The sequence below is a fragment of the Panulirus ornatus genome, chromosome 8, assembly GCF_036320965.1.
Source record: "Panulirus ornatus isolate Po-2019 chromosome 8, ASM3632096v1, whole genome shotgun sequence".
Lineage (NCBI taxonomy): Eukaryota > Metazoa > Arthropoda > Malacostraca > Decapoda > Palinuridae > Panulirus > Panulirus ornatus.
Window position 1 is genome coordinate 17,033,054 of NC_092231.1, and position 21,198 is coordinate 17,054,251.

Consider the following 21,198-nt stretch of genomic DNA (forward strand, 5'->3'; position numbering starts at 1 on the left):
TAATATCATATGGTTTCAAGGCATGGGCTACATATAGCGTTATGTGGAGGAGGGAGAATGTGTTGGAAATGAAATGGTGAGGGAAAGTGTGTGGTGTGAGGTGATTCAATCAAGTAAGTAATGAAAGGTTAAGTGGGAGATGTTGTACTATAAAGTGTAGTAGAGAAAGCAGAGATGGAGTATGGAAATGGTTTTGACATATGGAGAGAATGAGTGAGGAAAGGTTGACAAAAGAATACATGTGTCAGAAGTGGAGGAACAAGCAAAACCAGGAGACCAAATTAGAGATGGAAAGATGGAAAGAAAAAATTTTGAGCAATCAGGGCCTGAACATGTATGGGGTTGAAAGGAGCGCAAGGAACACAGTGAATTGGAAAGATGTGGTATATCGGGGTCACCATGCTGTCAATGGATTGAACCAGGGTATGTCAAGCATCTGGGGTAAACCATGGAAAGGAGCTGTGGCTATGGTGCATTACACATGACAGCTGAGACTGAGTGTGAACAAATGTGGCCTTTTGGTCTTTTCCTGGCACTACCTCGCTAGAAGGGGGTGGATGCTATTTCAAGTGTGGCGGAGTGACAACGGATATGGATGAAGGCAGCAAGTATGAATATGTTCATGTGCACATATGTATATATCTGTGTATGTACGTGTATGTATACATTGAAAGGTATATGTATGTATATGTGTGTGTATGGGCTTTTATGTATAAATATATGTGCATGTGGGTGGTTGGGCCATTCTTCGTCTGTTTCCATGCCCTACCTCGCTGACGTGGGAAACAGCAGTTAAGATTGAGGAAGAGCAGTGTGGTTTCAGAAGTGGTAGAGGATGTGTGGATCAGGTGTTTGCTTTGAAGAATGTATGTGAGAAATACTTAGGAAAGCAAATGGATTTGTATGTAGCATTTATGGATCTGGAGAAGGCATATGATAGAGTTCATAGAGATGCTCTGTGGAAGGTATTAAGAATATATGGTGTGGGAGGCAAGTTGTTAGAAGCAATGAAAAGTTTCTATCGAGGATGTAAGGCATGTGTACATGTAGGAAGAGAGGAAAGTGATTGGTTCTCAGTGAATGTAGGTTTGCAGTAGGGGTGTGTGATGTCTCCATGGTTGTTTAATTTGTTTATGGATGGGGTTGTTAGGGAGGTGAATGCAAGAGTTTTGGAAAGAGGAGCAAGTATGCAGTCTGTTGTGGATGAGGGAGCTTGGGAAGTGAGTCAGTTGTTGTTCGCTGATGACACAGCGCTGGTGGCTGATTCACGTGAGAAACTGCAGAAGCTGGTGACTGAGTTTGGTAAAGTGTGTGACAGAAGAAAGTTGAGAGTAAATGTGAATAAGAGCAAGGTTATTAGGTACAGTAGGGTTGAGGGTCAAGTCAATTGCAAGGTAAGTTTGAATGGAGTAAACTGGAGGAAGTGAAGTGTTTTAGATATCTGGGAGTGGATTTGGCAGCGGATGGAACCATGGAAGCGGAAGTAAATCATAGGGTGGGGGAGGGGGCGAAAATTCTGGGAGCCTTGAAGAATGTGTGGAAGTTGAGAACATTATCTCCGAAAGCAAAAATGGGTATGTTTGAAGGAATGGTGATTCCAACAATGTTGTATGGTTGCGAGGCATGGGCTATGGATAGAGTTGGGCGCAGGAGGGTGGATGTGCTGGAAATGAGATGTTTGAGGACAATATGTGGTGTGAGGTGGTTTGATCGAGTAAGTAATAATAGGGTAAGAGAGATGTGTAGTAATAAAAAGAGTGTGGTTGAGAGAGCAGAAGAGGGTGTTTTGAAATGGTTCAGTCACATGGAGAGAATGAGCGAGGAAAGATTGACCAAGAGGATATATGTGTCGGAGGTGGAGGGAACGAGAAGTGGGAGACCAAATTGGAGGTGGAAAGATGGAGTGAAAAAGATTTTGTGTGATCGGGGCCCGAACATGCAGGAGAGTGAAAGGAGGGCAAGGAACAGAGTGAATTGCATCGATGTGGTATACCAGGGGTTGACGTGCTGTCAGTGGATTGAATCAGGGCATGTGAAGCGTCTGGGGTAAACCATGGAAAGTTGTGTGGGGCCTGGATGTGGAAAGGGAGCTGTGGTTTCGGGCATTATTGCGTGGCAGCTAGAGACTAAGTGTGAACGAATGGGGCCTTTGTGGTCTTTTCCTAGTGCTACCTCGCACACATGAGGGGGGAGGGGGATGGTATTCCATGTGTGGCGAGGTGGCGATGGGAGTGAATGGAGGCAGACAGTGTGAATTGTGTGCATGGGTATATATGTATGTGTCTGTGTATGTATATATGTGTACATTGAGATGTGTAGGTATGTATATTTGCGTGTGTGGAAATGTGTGTGTGTATACATTGTGTGTGGGGGTGGGTTGGGCCATTTCTTTCGTCTGTTTCCTTGCGCTACCTCGCAAACGCGGGAGACAGCGACAAAGCAAAATAATAATAATAATAATATATATATTATTAAGAATATATGGTGTGGAGGCAAGTTGTTAGAAGCAGTGAAAAGTTTTTATCGAGGATGTAAGGCATGTGTACGTGTAGGAAGAGAGGAAAGTGATTGGTTCTCAGTGAATGTAGGTTTGCGGCAGGGGTGTGTGATGTCTCCATGGTTGTTTAATTTGTTTATGGATGGGGTTGTTAGGGATGTGAATGCAAGAGTTTTGGAAAGAGGGGCAAGTATGAAGTCTGTTGGGGATGAGAGAGCTTGGGAAGTGAGTCAGTTGTTGTTCGCTGATGATACAGCGCTGGTGGCTGATTCATGTGAGAAATTGCAGAAGCTGGTGACTGAGTTTGGTAAAGTGTGAGAAAGAAGAAAGTTAAGAGTAAATGTGAATAAGAGCAAGGTTATTAGGTACAGTAGGGTTGAGGGTCAAGTCAATTGGGAGGTAAGTTTGAATGGAGAAAAACTGGAGGAAGTAAAGTGTTTTAGATATCTGGGAGTGGATCTGGCAGCGGATGGAACCATGGAAGCGGAAGTGGATCATAGGGTGGGGGAGGGGGCGAAAACTCTGGGAGCCTTGAAGAATGTGTGGAAGTCGAGAACATTATCTCGGAAAGCAAAAATGGGTATGTTTGAAGGAATAGTGGTTCCAACAATGTTGTATGGTTGCGAGGCGTGGGCTATGGATAGAGTTGTGTGCAGGAGGATGGATGTGCTGGAAATGAGATGTTTGAGGACAATGTGTGGTGTGAGGTGGTTTGATCAAGTAAGTAACGTAAGGGTAAGAGAGATGTGTGGAAATAAAAAGAGCGTGGTTGAGAGAACAGAAGAGGGTGTTTTAAAATGGTTTGGGCACGGGAGAGAATGAGTGAGGAAAGATTGACCAAGAGGATATATGTGTCAGAGGTGGAGGGAACGAGGAGAAGTGGAAGACCAAATTGGAGGTGGAAAGATGGAGTGAAAAAGGTTTTGTGTGATCGGGGCCTGAACATGCAGGAGGGTGAAAGGAGGGCAAGGAATGGAGTGAATTGGATCGATGTGGTATACCGGGGTTGACGTGCTGTCAGTGGATTGAATCAGGGCATGTGAAGCATCTGGGGTAAACCATGGAGAGCTGTGTAGGTATGTATATTTGCGTGTGTGGACGTATGTATATACATGTGTATGGGGGTTGGTTGGGCCATTTCTTTCGTCTGTTTCCTTGCGCTACCTCGCAAACGCGGGAGACAGCGACAAAGCAAAAAAAAAAAAAAAATATATATATATATATATATATATATATATATATATATATGGTGCAACAGGTGAAAAAGAGGGCAAACGAGAGTTGGGGTGAGAGAGAATCATCAAATTTTCGGTAGAATAAAAAGATAGGGGAAAAAGTATACTTCCCACGCAGTGCTTATGCACTGAAGACAGATCATGAGGCAAGTGTTTTTAGATTAGAAGAGTGAGTGCATCAGCAGCTTTTATGCAAGACTCAGTAGAATGAAAGGAAATGGTGAATAATTTATGGAGCTGTGTACTGAAAATGGTCTTGTGATTGGAAATACTTGGTTTAAAAAAGGATGGACATACAATCATAAAGTATGTAAATACACCATGGGTCAGCTTTAAACCCTGGGCAGGGCATCTGGCTACCTAGGTCACATGGAGATTAAAAGACACACACACTAAACTTCTAAGGTTTTTACATGTATCCCAACCTTATCTTGTTAAGGATAGCATAGACTTCAATCTCACATGGCTCTAATAATGAGACAAATATGTCAATGGACAGACAAATGTATATACATCATTGGTCAGCCTCAAACACCCATGGTGTATAAACACTTGTCTGTCCATCAATATATTTATCCCTGCCCAATTTTCAAAGCCAACCCATGGGGTATATACATTTGTCTGTCCATTGACACATGTAAGTATGCGAGTAGGAATAACGGTCAGTGGCCAATACTGATTAAAAACTAATTGATAGGCAAGTAAAAGAGACACTTTTGGATGTAAATATGCTGAGAAGGGCAACTGAGGGATGTCTGATCATTACCTTGAGGAAGTGAGGGTGAATATTTGTAAAGGGTTTTGGAAACGAGGAAACATTATGGGTGAAAAGAAAGTGGTGAGAGTAAATGAACTAGGAAAAGAGAGTTGTGTAAAAAAAATCACAAAGAGAGACTGAGAGCAGAATGGCAAAAGGTGAGAGTATACAAAGCTAAGGAAGTGGGTGAGAAATGGGAGATACTTTGGGATGCAAAGCTGGCATGTGCAAGAGATGCATGAGGCATGCACAAGGTGGCAGGTGGGCAGATTAAAAAGGGTTGGGATGAAGAAGTTAAGTTGCTAAAGAAAGATAAAAGAGAGGTATCTAGATGGTCCTTACAGGGAAATACTTGAGAGATGTGCAAGAGAAAGTGGAAGGAGGCCAAGAGGAAGGTGCTGGGGTTGAAAAAGAGGGTAAATGAGGGTTGGGATGAGTAAGTAAGAAGGAAGAAGAGTGAGTGATTCCAAGTGAAGGCTGATCTGTATCAAGGATGAGTGGTGCCATCAAGCCTGTTTACTTTATTTATGGATGTGGTGGTCAGGGAGGTAAATGCAAAAGTCTTGGAGAGAAGGGTAAGATTATGTTTCGTAGGGGATGGGGGGGACCTGGAAAGTGAGTCAGCTTTTTTTTTTTTTTTTTTCCCCCACTAGAGGCTCCAATCATGGACAAAAGTCTACATGAAAGGTAGGCCTTGATTAAGAAATAGAGGTTAATGAAAGGGAAGAGACAAGGGAAAGTATTTACACATTTTGAAGGAAATGAAAAATCTGTCTTTTAAAATGTGCCAGGTCATGGTGCACAAGCTGGTTATCTTCAATGAAAACTGTGCATGCCAGACAAAGAATCTAAGCCTGTTCTTCACCCTCCAAACGGTATATTCATGCAGGAAGCTTCACTAACTTTGACCACATCTTCGTAGTGCCAAGCCATCTATACCTCACTACTGACAGACATTGGTTGGAAGTCTACACTTGTGGCCATACACTGTATACCAGCTACATCCAGAACTGTACGACAACACACCTCTTTACAGTAGTAAAGATGGAGAGGGACCAGTTTGTTGACATTGGTGTCCTGCAAAACCACATCACCAAGAGGCATGAAGCTGGGTTACACTTCGGTGATGCCAAATCCTGGTATACTCCAGTGAATACATACAAGTAGAAGTATGCTAATACATACAAGTAGAAGTATGCTATCAGTATGATAATGAGGTCAATTACAAGATACCTACCCCATGCTAAGTGAAACTACAGAAGGGAAAATCATGCAACTACAGCATCACTGCCTTCAATGTGTCAGCAGTACCCCTTCCTATAAAGTATGACAAGGCTATCGCAATGGGACTAGAAATGATTTCTTACACAAAGGAAATAAAGCGGCAACGAACTAGCAGTACTACAAGGACATCCTTCAGGGGTGAGAAGACAACAGAAGTGGTCAAGGAGGTGAACCCTGATGAAAACTTGCTGCACTACTTCTAAACCTTCTGCCTCCACCAATGTCATCAACATATGCATCAATATAGTTCTGGGCTTGCGGACATCATACTTTCCATTCCTGTACTTATTCTGATCCTAAATGTTCACTATTATAAGTTATGGGGTGCGAATATTTTGAGACCTGGCTCATTAAGATCAGGTCTGTTACAAAGTTACAACAACCAAAATGGTTATATGCAATTACTCAAAGATAATAGGTTTTGACATAATAATATTCATTTCTGTAATCCTGAGGCCCTCTTAGGTCTGCATTATTTCTTATCGTTAATAGGAATGCTATCCAAAGGGCAGATACTGCTTAATCTTGCAAGGAGGAAACATCAACTTTGCATTCTTTTTTTCTGAATTGTTTTTGATTTCCTATATTAACAAGGCTGCACAAGGACGACATGAAGAAAGGTCTCATTGCTCATATTCAGGCTTTAGTTGTCACATGTAATGCATCAAATACACAGCCCCACCCACAATCAGGCCTCAAAGACCTTTATGTGGTTTTCTCCCCCTCAGCCTCACATGCCTTACATGTGTCCCAACAGAATATTGCCCCTTGTGTACAACATTGCTCCTTAATCCTATGCTTCTCTTTCACCCTCCTACATATTCAAGCCCCCCAATATCATATTCTTTCCATTCTTCCATATCCACTTTGGTCTCCCCCTACTCCTTGTTCTTTCCACTTCTGACACAAATATCCTCTTTGTCAACCTCTCCCACTCATTCTCTCCAGATGTCCAAACCATTTCATCACAAACTCTTCAGCTTTCTTAAAAAACATTCTTCTTATTACCACACCTCTCTCATCACATCACTTATTTGATCAACGCTCCCAAGATCACATACTGCTGTCAAACAATTCATTTCCATGACATGCACTTTCCCCAGTACATTCTCATCTTCAGCCCATTCCTTGCATCCACACATCAACAGGACTACTAAACCTTTAAACATTCCCATTTTTGCCCTCCCAATCAGTGACCTCTCCTTCCACACATTCATCAATGCTCACAAAACCTTTGACCCCTCACCTGTCCTATGACTCATCTCTGCTTCCAAGGTTCCATTCACTGCCATGTCCTTTCTCCATTCAAAATCACACCCTAATAACCTGTCGCTCTGCATTGCTAAACCTAATAACCCTGCTTTTGTTCAGATTTACTCTCAACTTACTCCTTTCAATACTCTCCCAAGCTCATATAACAACTTATGCAGTTTCTCAAAAATTTGCATTAGTGCAATGTCATCAGCAAACAAATGATTCATTTCCTAGGCATCCCTTACCCCTACACACTGCATGACTGCATACCTGCTCCTCTCTACAGGACCTTTGCATTTATCTCCCTAACCACCCTATCCATACTCAGGTTAAACAGCCATGGGGATATCACACACACCTGATGCAGACCCACCTTCATCTGGAATCACTCATCCACCTTTCTACTTTCTCGCAAACACACCTAACTCTCTTGATATAAACTCAACACTGCTTCTAATAGCTTTCCTCCCAAACCATATATTTATAACATTTTCCACTTCGTATAACCTATCATCCAGTTTTCTCCAGACCCATAAACACCGAATACAAATCTTCTGTTTCTCTATATAAGTTATCTCTCGCACACATTATTCAACACAACGATCTGATCCACACAACCTCTGCCACTTCTGAAACCACACTGTTCCTCTCCAATCTAATGCTCTGAAATTGCCACCAGTCTCTCAATCACTGTTCTCCTATACAAGCTGGTTACCATTACCAGGTACATTTCAAAAAATTCTGGAATTGAAGAACTGCCTCTGTACCCCTCTACTTTATATAATGACACTATTCATGCATTTTGCCCATACTCAGACACATCATGACCCATACATACACTGATAATCCTAATTAACTAATCAACACCAAAGTCACTCCTTTTTATTATGAAATCTTACTGCAATACCATCCACTCAAGCAGCCTTGCCACTTCTCATCATATGCAAGGCTTTCTCAACTCTTCCCTCTTCACCAGACCACTTTCCATGACTCTCTCACATTACATACCTCACCAATCCAAACACCCTATATCTGTCACCCTATCCTCAAACACACTCAACACTTCTCTTCATTTCATATTAGCCTGTACCAATTCTCCATTTATCCTTCACTGATGCTCCTACTTTTCCTCTACGTTATCTCACACTATTTACATCCTTCCAAAACATATCACTTTCCCTGAAGGCTGCTGATACTCACTCACACAAACTCTCATTTGCCCTCTTTTTTTAAGTCCCAGCACCTTCCTCTTGACCTCCGACTACTTTCTTTAATAAACCTCCCAATCATCCCCACACCTTCCCTATAAGTACTGCCCATACATCTCTCCTCTTTCACCAGCAACTATACTTTATCATCCTTCCACTCACAACCCTTCCTCACTTGCCCAGTTCCCAGTTCCCACCTTCCACGTGCCACACACCTATCTCACTATTGACAGTACTGCTTCCTTAAATACCTCCCATTCCTCACCCACTTCCCTAGCTTCTTTTACTCTCTCCTTCTGCCATTCCTCACTCAATCTCTTCTTGTAATTCTTCACTCAAGTCTCTTTTCCAAGTTCACTTACTTTTACCACTATCACTTGTATCAAATCACTTTGCATTATTATGCAAATATCTAACTCAGAGCACTACCCGTACGTCTATATCAGCAGAGTGGATAGTTGCCTTCAGTCACCAGATAAAATCAACACACCATTGCACATGTTCCATGAGTCAGCTGTTTTCACCACAAGAACACTGAATGGAAAATTTCAAAGTGGGATTTGCAAATGTTTGGCTATCATCTGTGGATTGCTGCCATGCCAGCACTGTGTTGTGTTCTGTGTTCCAATACAGGCACCTATCCACTCTGCTGATGCAGATGTGCTAGACGTGCTCTAAGTAAAATACTTGTGAATACAGTGCAAAATTGCTCTTTCCTTTTAGCAACATTAAACGGTATCTGTACAGTGGATAGGATTTCTAGTGATGATACAATGCTATGCAGACCATATCATGTATGCAAAAAACTAACCATAAGATAGGAACTTTGGCTACGCAGTACAAGTTTCTACGAAGTTTTATATATGTACAATTCATCAGTATTATTACACAAAGAAAGGGAGTGAAATAAACAGTTGTTGAGCACCTTTGTTATGCATGGAATGCACTGCTGTTAAAATAATCTAAACCTTACTAATCTCTTTTCAGAGATGCTCCTCCTCACTATATGTCAGAAAGCATTTGACACTCTAACATATGGGAGGCTGATCAAGAAGCTGGATCACACAGCTGGAATAAAGAGGAGACTCCTTCAATAGATGTGAGGTGATCTTAGTGGAACGAAAGATATGATATACATCCGATAAGCATCCTTAAAATCGGTTGTGGTCACAAAAAAGAATGCCACATGGCTCTGTTCTGGGACCATTACTCTTCTTGATCTATGTGAAAAACTTGACAGAAGGAATGGGATCCTACAAGAAAATGTCTGCAGATGATAAAAGGGTCATGAGGGAGGTGAAAAGTGTGGAGGATTGCATCAACTTACTTGACGGCCTTGATAGACTTCGAAGTTGGTGTGATAAATGGTTGATGAAGGTCAACCCAAGGAAATGTACAGTAATAAGGATGGGTTACAGCATGAGAAAGCCTCGATATGATTATCATCCAGATGGAAATAAGCTGCAAAAGTGTGTGTGTGAGAGAGAGAGCCATAGGAGTTGACATTGTCCCTAACCTGTCAAGAGTGTCTCACCTTAGGAGAATAGTTAGAGGGATCAAATGTCTGCAAGAGAATATTAGAATGCAGGTTGTACCTCTCTAATGCAGTACTCTGTGGTCTGGAAACTCCTATGATCCAGCGCATTTTGGATCTGCCACCATTTGTTTATGGATCTCCCACCATGGTAGAACTGTTAGCATGTTAGCATTGCTAAGGTGCCAAAATCTGTTTACACAGCAGCTGAGCTAATTAATAGTCCTGTTAATTTCTTATATTCAGCTGTATTTTAGCCCTTCAGGATGTCATCCAAGAGACCAAGAGATGCAGAATATGGTGCTAGTGCTAACAAAAGTAAGCATAAACCATCATCTATGCTTGAAAAGGTGTAGTTTCTGGAAAAAAAATAGATAGAGGAACTTCTGCAAAGACTTTGTGCGAGTACTATGAGATCTGTCAACTGTGTACGACTTAGGGCTCAGTTTGTGTTTTCCAGCAACATCCAGGTCCCAAGGTTGCTGGATTAAAGTGGTACAACCTGTAATCTTAAAGTTCATGTTTTAGAAAATGTTCAACATGCTGTTCACATCCTAAATAAAGCCAAAACCAGAATATGTTTGGTCACCACACCTACAGTAGAAAAAAAAAGCAAACAGAAAGGGTCCAGATGAAAAGCAACAAAGACAAAGGAGCAACTTGATCACAGCCTTAAAGTTTTTAAAACATTATGGTAATGCAGACAATAAACAGTTACTCAAAAAATGTAGAACATCACATGAAATTAAGCAATAAACTCACTAAAAAAAAGGTGTGAAGAAGTACTTTTAAAGCACACCAATTGTAGATGAATGGAACAAAATGCATGAAGACATGGGAAATAAAGACAACATACAGAAATTCAAAAAGCTGTATATCATACAATGTTCAAGATATGGGGTCCCACAGGTGTAAAAATCCCTTCCTATACAGCATGAAAAAGTAATTTCACAGGGATCAGTCCTAGAATTATTGTTCTTACTGATCTATGAGAATAATGTATAAAAAAGTACTAAGGATTTGTGTAGGATGCCAAAGATATGAGGAAAGTAAAAAGTGAGAGGAATGGATTGCATTTACTTACAGAGGAACCTAGTCAAACTTCACAGCTGGTATGATAAATTGTTGATGAAATTCAATCCAAGTAAATGCAAAGTAATGAGAATAGGATATATCAAAAGATGGCCTCAACACAAATATTTTCTTGCTTGAAAATTGCAGGAATCTGTGAGTAAGGGAACTAGGAACTGACACTGTACATAACCTATCACTGGAACCTCACCCCTGAAGAATAGTTTAGAAGACAAACTAGCTGCTGACATATAATTGCAATCAAGTGCACAGAGAAAGAAACATTCAGGGAGCTGATCACATCCTATGTTAGGCCAATACTAGCATACACTTCTCAAGTTTGGATGTAACACTTAAAAGTACAAGGAAGTAACAAAGAAGGTCCAGGATATGACTGTAAAGATGGTACAAAAAATTAAAAAAGCATAGTTCCAGCCAAAGGCTAGAGGCCATAAAATTGTCCACCATGGGAAAATAAAATAGGTGACCCAATAACAACCTTTAAGTTTATAAACTAGTTTGAAGAATTCAATAGTTAACAGTTCTTCAAAAAATGCAATGACAGAACAACAGGAGGTAATAACATGAAATTCTGCAGTAAAAATCTTAGAAAATATGCACTGAAGTCTTTTTTTATGGTGTAGTAGTGGATAAATGGAATAAACTAACGTATGAATAATCGATAATGGGGATAAACTGAGATGTCACTGTAAATGTGGATAGCATATAGCAGTTCAAAAAAGTTGTAAGATACTAAAAAAATTTAAGGAATGGGACCCTACAAGTGAAAAACTATCAACCCATTAATTACAGAAAGGTAGTTACAGGCAAGGTAATGAGCATGGGATGCAGCAGGTAATAAACTAGTGGAATCTAGGAGTGAGAAAGACCTAGGAGGCCACATAGTATCTAACCCATTGCCAGAGTTCAACATCTGGTAAACTGTGAAAGAAGCAACCTATCTGCTGGCAAATATCAAAGTTTCATTTAAGTACATGGTTAAGGGAATGCCTGGTAAGCTATTTACAATACAAAATAAAGACTAAAACTGGATTATGAATGTTTCTGGACTCTGCCTGCAAATGATTGCACAGATGAAAAGTCACTTTCATCAAGGCTATCTCATTATCAATGGACAAAAAAGACTAAATTTTCACAGAACTTCTTGCTCCACTGGTGTCCACTATTTCTCTCCTCCTAGTTACAGCACAGCCTCAAAGCTGAAGGAGCCCCATAAATGAGTCCCTGCTGTTGTATAATCAGTTAGACCTGGATTATGCCTCTAAAGTTTAATCATTTCACCTACAGAAGCACACAGACCCAATTGAGAGGGTCTCAAGAAGAGAAATTAGTACGGTACCAATATTAAGAAAGCAGAGCAACAATGAGGGGCTTAGGGATATATATATATATATATACAGGCAAAAACTGAGAATCAGATGACCTGATTCTATCCTTCAAGATTTTATTTCAGTTGGATGACACTGACCTGCCCTTTATTAGATGGAATAACAAAGTAACCAGGGGCCATGACAAGAAGCTAGTTAGAGAGAATATAAAGAAGTGCTGTTTTAGTGTAAGACTGGTGACAGGTGAAATTGACTAAATAATGGAAGCCATGAATACCAGTAGTACATTTAAAAAACTTCTACCTGATAGGTGAGAAATTTCAAGAGACGAGGCACCAGAGGTGTAAAACTTTCTCCCCATGCTGTGCAAATACATGATTACACACACAGACCCAGAGACACACACAAAGAATGGATATCTTAAAGGTATATTTTGAATACAATAATGGTCTCAAAGATACCTAGGCAAAGTCCCCTTTTAAATTCTACAAAAAATAACTACCATCTCATCTTTAAATTGCAACAAATGCATCTATATCAAAACTGCATTTTATATCATAACCTCAGCAAGAAAAGAGAAAAATTTCATAATACCAAGAGAAGAGAGTCTTAACTGTGAGAGAAATAAAAAAAAGTAAAATCACTTATTTCTGAGAAAAATGCTCAAGAGTTTCTGTGGTTTATCACAAAACACTACCATAAAGTACTCGTTTACCTGGTGTGGGATTTTGGTTAGCTGGTCACACCCACCCTCCAGAGGCCTTAAGTTGGTAGATGGCACTCGGTCCGAGTTACCAAAGTCCACAAACCACATCAGAACCTGTTAGTTGAGTTATGGGGTTAGTTGTTACAAGCACAGGCATACACACCACTAGAATCCAGTTCACTATTAACTGACAATGCCAATACATATGTTGCAGTGTCCTTATGATACAACAATGACATCACTATTATTTCCAATGAAGAAGTACATGTATATATACATCAGTGGGTATACACATATGTATATACATTTATTTGTTCATTTACAATTGCTCCAAGAACCTTTCTGAAAGGGTAACGTCATCATCTCGGGTCCATTTTTCCAGGAGCTCCTGTAGCCCCAGGATGTGCTACATTCAGCAACAGGCACAAGATGAACTCCTTTCAAGTGAGAAGTTCTTTGACAAGACTACACCCTTCTGTCAACTGACAATGACACAGTCTCACAAACAATACTTTCCAGTTGCAGTGTAACCTCAGGCACAGTCTGGTAACACCTTTTCTTTTACATATTTGATTGCCGTTTCTATGTTTGAGTGGTAGTTCTAAGAAAGACACAAAAATGGCCACATTCTCTGTCATGTCTAATGCACAAAAACCAAAGCTCCCTATCCACAGCCAGGTCCCAAAGACCTTTCCATGGTTTCCCTTGGCCATTTCATATGCCCTAGTTCAGTCTACTGACAGCATGTCTATTACTGTATACCACATCATTCCATTTTGCTCTATCCCATGCACACATTTCACCCTCCTGCATGTTCAGGTCCCAATCTCTCAAAACCTTTTTCAATCCATCCATCCATCTCCAATTTGGTCTCTATTCTTTTGTTCAATTATAATAAATAAAAATGATGAAATATAATATAATGTAATAGAATAGAATATATATATATATATATATATATATTTTTTTTTTTCATAATATATATATATATATATATATTATAATATATATATATATATATATATATATATATATATATATATATATATATATATAATATATATATATATATATTATCCCTGGGGATAGGGGAGAAAGAATACTTCCCACGTATTCCCTGCGTGTCGTAGAAGGCGACTAAAAGGGGAGGAAGTGGGGGCCTGGAAATCTTCCCCTCTCGTTTTTTTTTAATTTTCCAAAACAAGGAACAGAGAAGGGGGCCAGGTGAGGATTTTCCCTCCAAGGCCCAGTCCTCTGTTCTTAACGATACCTCGCTAATGCGGGAAATGGCGAATAGTTTGAAAGAAAAAGAAAAGATATATATCTATATATATATATATATATATATATATATATATATATATATATATATATATTTTCCCTGGGGATAGGGGAGAAAGAATACTTCCCACGTATTCCCTGCGTGTCGTAGAAGGCGACTAAAAGGGAAGGGAGCGGGGGGCTGGAAATCCTCCCCTCTCGTTTTTTTTTTTTTTTTTTTAAATTTTCCAAAAGAAGGAACAGAGAAGAGGGCCAGGTGAGGATATTCCCTCAAAGGCCCAGTCCTCTGTTCTTAACGCTACCTCGCTATCGCGGGAAATGGCGAATAGTATGAAAAAAAAAAAAAAAAAAATATATATATATATATATATATATATATATATATATATATATATATATATATATATATATATATATATATATATATATATATGTGAAAGAAGAAAGTTAAGAGTAAATGTGAATAAGAGCAAGATATTAGGCACAGTAGGGTTGAGGGTCAAGTCAATTGGGAGGTGACTTTGAATGGAGAAAAACTGGAGGAAGTGAAGTGTTTTAGATATCTGGGAGTGGATCTGGCAGCGGATGGAACCATGGAAGCGGAAGTGGATCAGAGGGTGGGGGAGGGGGCGAACATTCTGGGAGCCTTGAAGAATGTGTGGAAGTCAAGAACATTATCTCGGAAAGCAAAAATGGGTATGTTTGAAGGAATAGTGGTTCCAACAATGTTGTATGGTTGCGAGGCGTGGACTATGGATAGAGTTGTGCGCAGGAGGATGGATGTGCTGGAAATGAGATGTTTGAGGACAATGTGTGGTGTGAGGTGGTTTGATCGAGTAAGTAACGTAAGGGTAAGAGAGATGTGTGGAAATAAAAAGAGCGTGGTTGAGAAAGCAGAGGAGGGTGTTTTGAAATGGTTTGGTCACATGGAGAGTGGATTGAAACAGGGCATGTGAAGCGTCTGGGGTAAACCATGGAAAGCTGTGTAGGTATGTATATTTGCGTGTGTGGACGTATGTATATACACGTATATGGGGGTGGGTTGGGCCATTTCTTTCGTCTGTTCCCTTGCGCTACCTCGCAAACGCGGGAGACAGCAACAAAGAAAAAAAAAATATATATATATATATATATATATATATATATATATATATATATATATATATATGAAGTCTGTTCTGGATGAGAGAGCTTGGGAAGTGAGTCAGTTGTTGTTCGCTGATGATCCAGCGCTGGTGGCTGATTCATGTGAGAAACTGCAGAAGCTGGTGACTGAGTTTGGTAAAGTGTGTGGAAGAAGAAAGTTAAGAGTAAATGTGAATAAGAGCAAGGTTATTAGGTACAGTAAGGTTGAGGATCAAGTCAATTGAGAGGTAAGTTTGAATGGAGAAAAACTGGAGGAAGTAAAGTATTTTAGATATCTGGGAGTGGATCTGGCAGCAGATGGGACCATGGAAGCGGAAGTGGATCATAGGGTGGGGGAGGGGGCGAAAATCCTGGGAGCCTTGAAGAATGTGTGGAAGTCGAGAACATTATCTCGGAAAGCAAAAATGGGTATGTTTGAAGGAATAGTGATTCCAACAATTTTGTATGGTTGTGAGGCGTGGGCTATGGATAGAGTTGTGCGCAGGAGGATGGATGTGCTGGAAATGAGATGTTTGAGGACAATGTGTGGTGTGAGGTGGTTTGATCGAGTAACGTAAGGGTAAGAGAGATGTGTGGAAATAAAAAGAGCGTGGTTGAGAAAGCAGAAGAGGGTGTTTTGAAATGGTTTGGGCACATGGAGAGAATGAGTTTAAAGATTGACCAAGAGGATATATGTGTCGGAGGTGGAGGGAACGAGGAGAAGTGGGAGACCAAATTGGAGGTGGAAAGATGGAGTGAAAAAAATTTTGTGTGATAGGGGCCTGAACATGCAGGAGGGTGAAAGGAGGGCAAGGAATAGAGTGAATTGGATTGATGTGGTATACCGGGGTGGACGTACTGTCGGTGGATTGAATCAGGGCATGTGAAGCGTCTGGGGTAAACCATGGAAAGCTGTGTAGGTATGTATATTTGCGTGTGTAGATGTATGTATATACATGTGTATGGGGGTGGGTTGGGCCATTTCTTTCGTCTGTTTCCTTGCGCTACCTCGCAAACGCAGGAGACAGCGACAAAAAAAAAAATAAATAAATATATATATATATATATATATATATATATGAAGAATGTGTGGAAGTCGAGAACATTATCTTGGAAAGCAAAAATGGGTATGTTTGAAGGAATAGTGGTTCCAACAATGTTGTATGGTTGCGAGGCGTGGACTATGGATAGAGTTGTGCACAGGAGGATGGATGTGCTGGAAATGAGATGTTTGAGGACAATGTGTGGTGTGAGGTGGTTTGATCGAGTAAGTAATAATAGGGTAAGAGAGATGTGTGGAAATAAAAAGAGCGTGGTTGAGAGAGCAGAAGAGGGTGTTTTGAAATGGTTTGGTCACATGGAGAGAATGAGTGAGGAAAGATTGACCAAGAGGATATACGTGTCGGAGGTGGAGGGAACGATGTACAATGGCACTATGCACGCATTCCGCCAATCCTCAGGCACCTCACCATGAGTCATACATACATTAAATAACCTTACCAACCAGTCAACAATACAGTCACCCCCTTTTTTAATAAATTCCACTGCAATACCATCCAAACCTGCTGCCTTGCCGGCTTTCATCTTCCGCAAAGCTTTTACTACCTCTTCTCTGTTTACCAAATCATATATATATATATATATATATATATATATATATATATATATATATATATATATATATATATATATATATATTTTTTTTTACTATTCGCCATTTCCCACGATAGCGAGGTAGCGTTAAGAACAGAGGACTGGGCCTTTGAGGGAATATCCTCACCTGGACCTCTTCTCTGTTCCTTCTTTTGGAAAAAAAGAAAAAAAAAAAAAAAAAAAAAAAAAAAAAAAACGAGAGGGGAGGATTTCCAGCCCCCCTCTCCCTTCCCTTTTAGTCGCCTTCTACGACACGCAGGGAATACGTGGGAAGTATTCTTTCTCCCCTATCCCCAGGGAATATATATATATATATATATATATATATATATATATATATATATATATATATATATATATATATATATATATGTATATATTTGTATGTAGCATTTATGGATCTGGAGAAGGCATATGATAGAGTTGATAGAGATGCTCTGTGGAAGGTATTAAGAATATATGGTGTGGGAGGCAAGTTGTTAGAAGCAGTGAAAAGTTTTTATCGAGGATGTAAGGCATGTGTACGTGTAGGAAGAGAGGAAAGTGATTGGTTCTCAGTGAATGTAGGTTTGCGGCAGGGGTGTGTGATGTCTCCATGGTTGTTTAATTTGTTTATGGATTGGGTTGTTAGGGAGGTAAATGCAAGAGTCTTGGAAAGAGGGGCAAGTATGAAGTCTGTTGGGGATGAGAGAGCTTGGGAAGTGAGTCAGTTGTTGTTCGCTGATGATACAGCGCTGGTGGCTGATTCATGTGAGAAACTGCAGAAGCTGGTGACTGAGTTTGGTAAAGTGTGTGGAAGAAGAAAGTTAAGAGTAAATGTGAATAAGAGCAAGGTTATTAGGTACAGTAGGGCTGAGGGTCAAGTCAATTGGGAGGTGAGTTTGAATGGAGAAAAACTGGAGGAAGTGAAGTGTTTTAGATATCTGGGAGTGGATCTGTCAGCGGATGGAACCATGGAAGCGGAAGTGGATCATAGGGTGGGGGAGGGGGCGAAAATTTTGGGAGCCTTGAAAAATGTGTGGAAGTCGAGAACATTATCTCGGAAAGCAAAAATGGGTATGTTTGAAGGAATAGTAGGTTCCAACAATGTTGTATGGTTGCGAGGCGTGGGCTATGGATAGAGTTGTGCGCAGGAGGATGGATGTGCTGGAAATGAGATGTTTGAGGACAATGTGTGGTGTGAGGTGGTTTGATCGAGTAAGTAACGTAAGGGTAAGAGAGATGTGTGGAAATAAAAAGAGCGTGGTTGAGAGAGCAGAAGAGGTTGTTTTGAAATGGTTTGGGCACATGGAGAGAATGAGTGAGGAAAGATTGACCAAGAGGATATATGTGTCGGAGGTGGAGGGAACGAGGAGAAGAGGGAGACCAAATTGGAGGTGGAAAGATGGAGTGAAAAGGATTTTGTGTGATCGGGGCCTGAACATGCAGGAGGGTGAAAGGAGGGCAAGGAATAGAGTGAATTGGAGCGATGTGGTATACAGGGGTTGACGTGCTGTCAGTGGATTGAATCAAGGCATGTGAAGCGTCCGGGGTAAACCATGGAAAGCTGTGTAGGTATGTATATTTGCGTGTGTGGACGTGTGTATGTACATGTGTATGGGGGGGGTTGGGCCATTTCTTTCGTCTGTTTCCTTGCGCTACCTCGCAACCGCGGGAGACAGCGACGAGGTAAAAAAAAAAAAAAAAAAAAAAAATATTTATATTATCGAGGATGTAAGGCATGTGTACGTGTAGGAAGAAAGTGATTGGTTCTCAGTGAATGTAGGTTTGCGGCAGGGGTGTGTGATGTCTCCATGGTTGTTTAATTTGTTTATGGATGGGGTTGTTAGGGAGGTGAATGCAAGAGTTTTGGAAAGAGGGGCAAGTATGAAGTCTGTTGGGGATGAGAGAGCTTGGGAAGTGAGTCAGTTGTTGTTCGCTGATGATACAGCGCTGGTGGCTGATTCATGTGAGAAACTGCAGAAGCTGGTGACTGAGTTTGGTAAAGTGTGTGAAAGAAGAAAGTTAAGAGTAAATGTGAATAAGAGCAATGTTATTAGGTACAGTAGGGTTGAGGGTCAAGTCAATTGGGAGGTAAGTTTAAATGGAGAAAAACTGGAGGAAGTGAAGTGTTTCAGATATCTGGGAGTGGATCCGGCAGCGGATGGAACCATGGAAGCGGAAGTGAATCATAGGGTGGGGGAGGGGGCGAAAATCCTGGGAGCATTGAAGAATGTGTGGAAGTCGAGAACATTATCTCGGAAAGCAAAAATGGGTATGTTTGAAGGAATAGTGGTTCCAACAATGTTGTATGGTTGCGAGGCGTGGGCTATGGATAGAGTTGTGCGCAGGAGGGTGGATGTGCTGGAAATGACATGTTTGAGGATAATATGTGGTGTGAGGTGGTTTGATCGAGTAAGTAATAATAGGGTAAGAGAGATGTGTGGAAATAAAAAGAGCGTGGTTGAGAGAGCAGAAGAGGGTGTTTTGAAATGGTTTGGTCACGTTGAGAGAATGAGTGAGGAAAGATTGACCAAGAGGATATATGTGTTGGAGGTGGAGGGAACGAGGAGAAGTGGGAGACCAAATTAGAGGTGGAAAAATGGAGTGAAAAAGATTTTGAGTGATCCGGGCCTGAACATGCAGGAGGGTGAAAGGCGGGCAAGGAATAGAGTGAATTGGATCGATGTGGTATACTGGGGTCGACGTGCTGTCAATGGAGTGAATCAGGGCATGTGAAGCGTCTGGGGTAAACCATGGAAAGTTCTGTGGGGCCTGGATGTGGAAAGGGAGCTGTGGTTTTGGGCATTATTGCATGACAGCTAGAGACTGAGTGTGAACGAATGGGGCCTTTGTTGTCTTTTCCTAGCGCTACCTCACACACATGAGGGGGAGGGGGATGTTATTCCATGTGTGGCGAGGTGGCGATGGGAATGAATAAAGGCAGACAGCGTGAATTGTGTGCATGTATATATATGTACGTGTCTGTGTGTGTATATATATGTGTACATTGAGATGTATGGGTATGTATATTTGCGTGTGTGGACGTGTATGTATATACATGTGTATATGGGGGTGGGTTGGGCCATTTCTTTCATCTGTTTCCTTGCGCTACCTCGCAAATGCGGGAGACAGCGACAAAGCAAAATAAATATAAATATATATATATATATATATATATATATATATATATATATATATATATATTTATTATACTTTGTTGCTGTCTCCTACATTAGCGAGGCAGTGCAAGGAAACAGATGAAAGAATGGCCCAACCAACCCACATACACATGTATATACATACACGTCCACAAACGCACATATACATACCTACACATCTCAATGTATACATATATATACACACACAGACATATACATATATGCACATGTACATAATTCATACTGTCTACCCTTACTCATTACCGTCGCCACCCCGCCACACATGAAATAACAAACCCCTTCCCCCGCATGTGTGCAAGGCAGCACTAGGAAAAGACAACAAAGGCCACATTCGTTCACTCAGTCTCTAGCTGTCATGTATAATGCACCGAAACCACAGCTCCCTTTCCACATCCAGGCCCCACAGAACTTTCCATGGTTTACCCCAGATGCTTCACATGCCCTGGTTCAATCCACTGACAGCACGTCGACCCCGATATACCACATCGTTCCAATTCACTCTATTCCTTGCACACCTTTCACCCTCTTGCATGTTCAGGCCCCGATCACTCAAAATGTTTTGCACTCCATCTTTCCACCTCCAATTTGGTCTCCCACTTTTTCTCGTTCCCTCCATCTTTGACACATATATCCTCTTGGTCAATCTTTCCTCACTCATTCTCTCAACGTGACGAAACCATTTCAAAACACCCTCTTCTGCTCTCTCAACCACACTCTTTTTATTACCACACATCCCTCTTACCATTTCATTACTTACTCGATCAAACCACCTCACACCACATAGTGTCCTCAAACATCTCATTTCTAGCACATCCACCCTCCTCCGCACAATTCTATCTATAGCCCACGCCTCATACCCATATATCATTGTTGGAACCACTATTCCTTCAAGCATACCCATTTTTGCTTTCAAAGATAACATTCTTGACTTCCACACATTCTTCAACGCTCCCAGAACTTTCGCCCCCTCCCCAACACTATAATTCACTTCCACTTCCATGGTTCCATCTGCTGCCAAATCCACTCCCAGATATCTAAAATACTTCACTTCCTCCAGTTTTTGTCCATTCAAACTTACCTCCC

The 21,198-nt window shown here is 40.9% G+C and overlaps 1 protein-coding gene across 7 annotated transcripts in view; it reads right to left on the reverse strand.

Annotated features, from left to right (window-relative positions):
* The window catches only part of LOC139749847 (tudor domain-containing protein 7-like), a 406,719-nt gene that overhangs the window by 195,398 nt on the left and 190,123 nt on the right, over window positions 1-21,198 (reverse strand). For 5 of the 7 annotated variants that reach the window (XM_071664170.1, XM_071664165.1, XM_071664166.1 and 2 more), the window contains one exon: window positions 12,905-13,009. The exons of the other annotated variants lie outside the window; for them this stretch is intronic. In XM_071664170.1, the coding sequence (XP_071520271.1) occupies window positions 12,905-13,009 (105 nt within the window). The remainder of the gene's footprint in view (window positions 1-12,904; window positions 13,010-21,198) is intronic. 7 annotated transcript variants of the gene reach the window in all.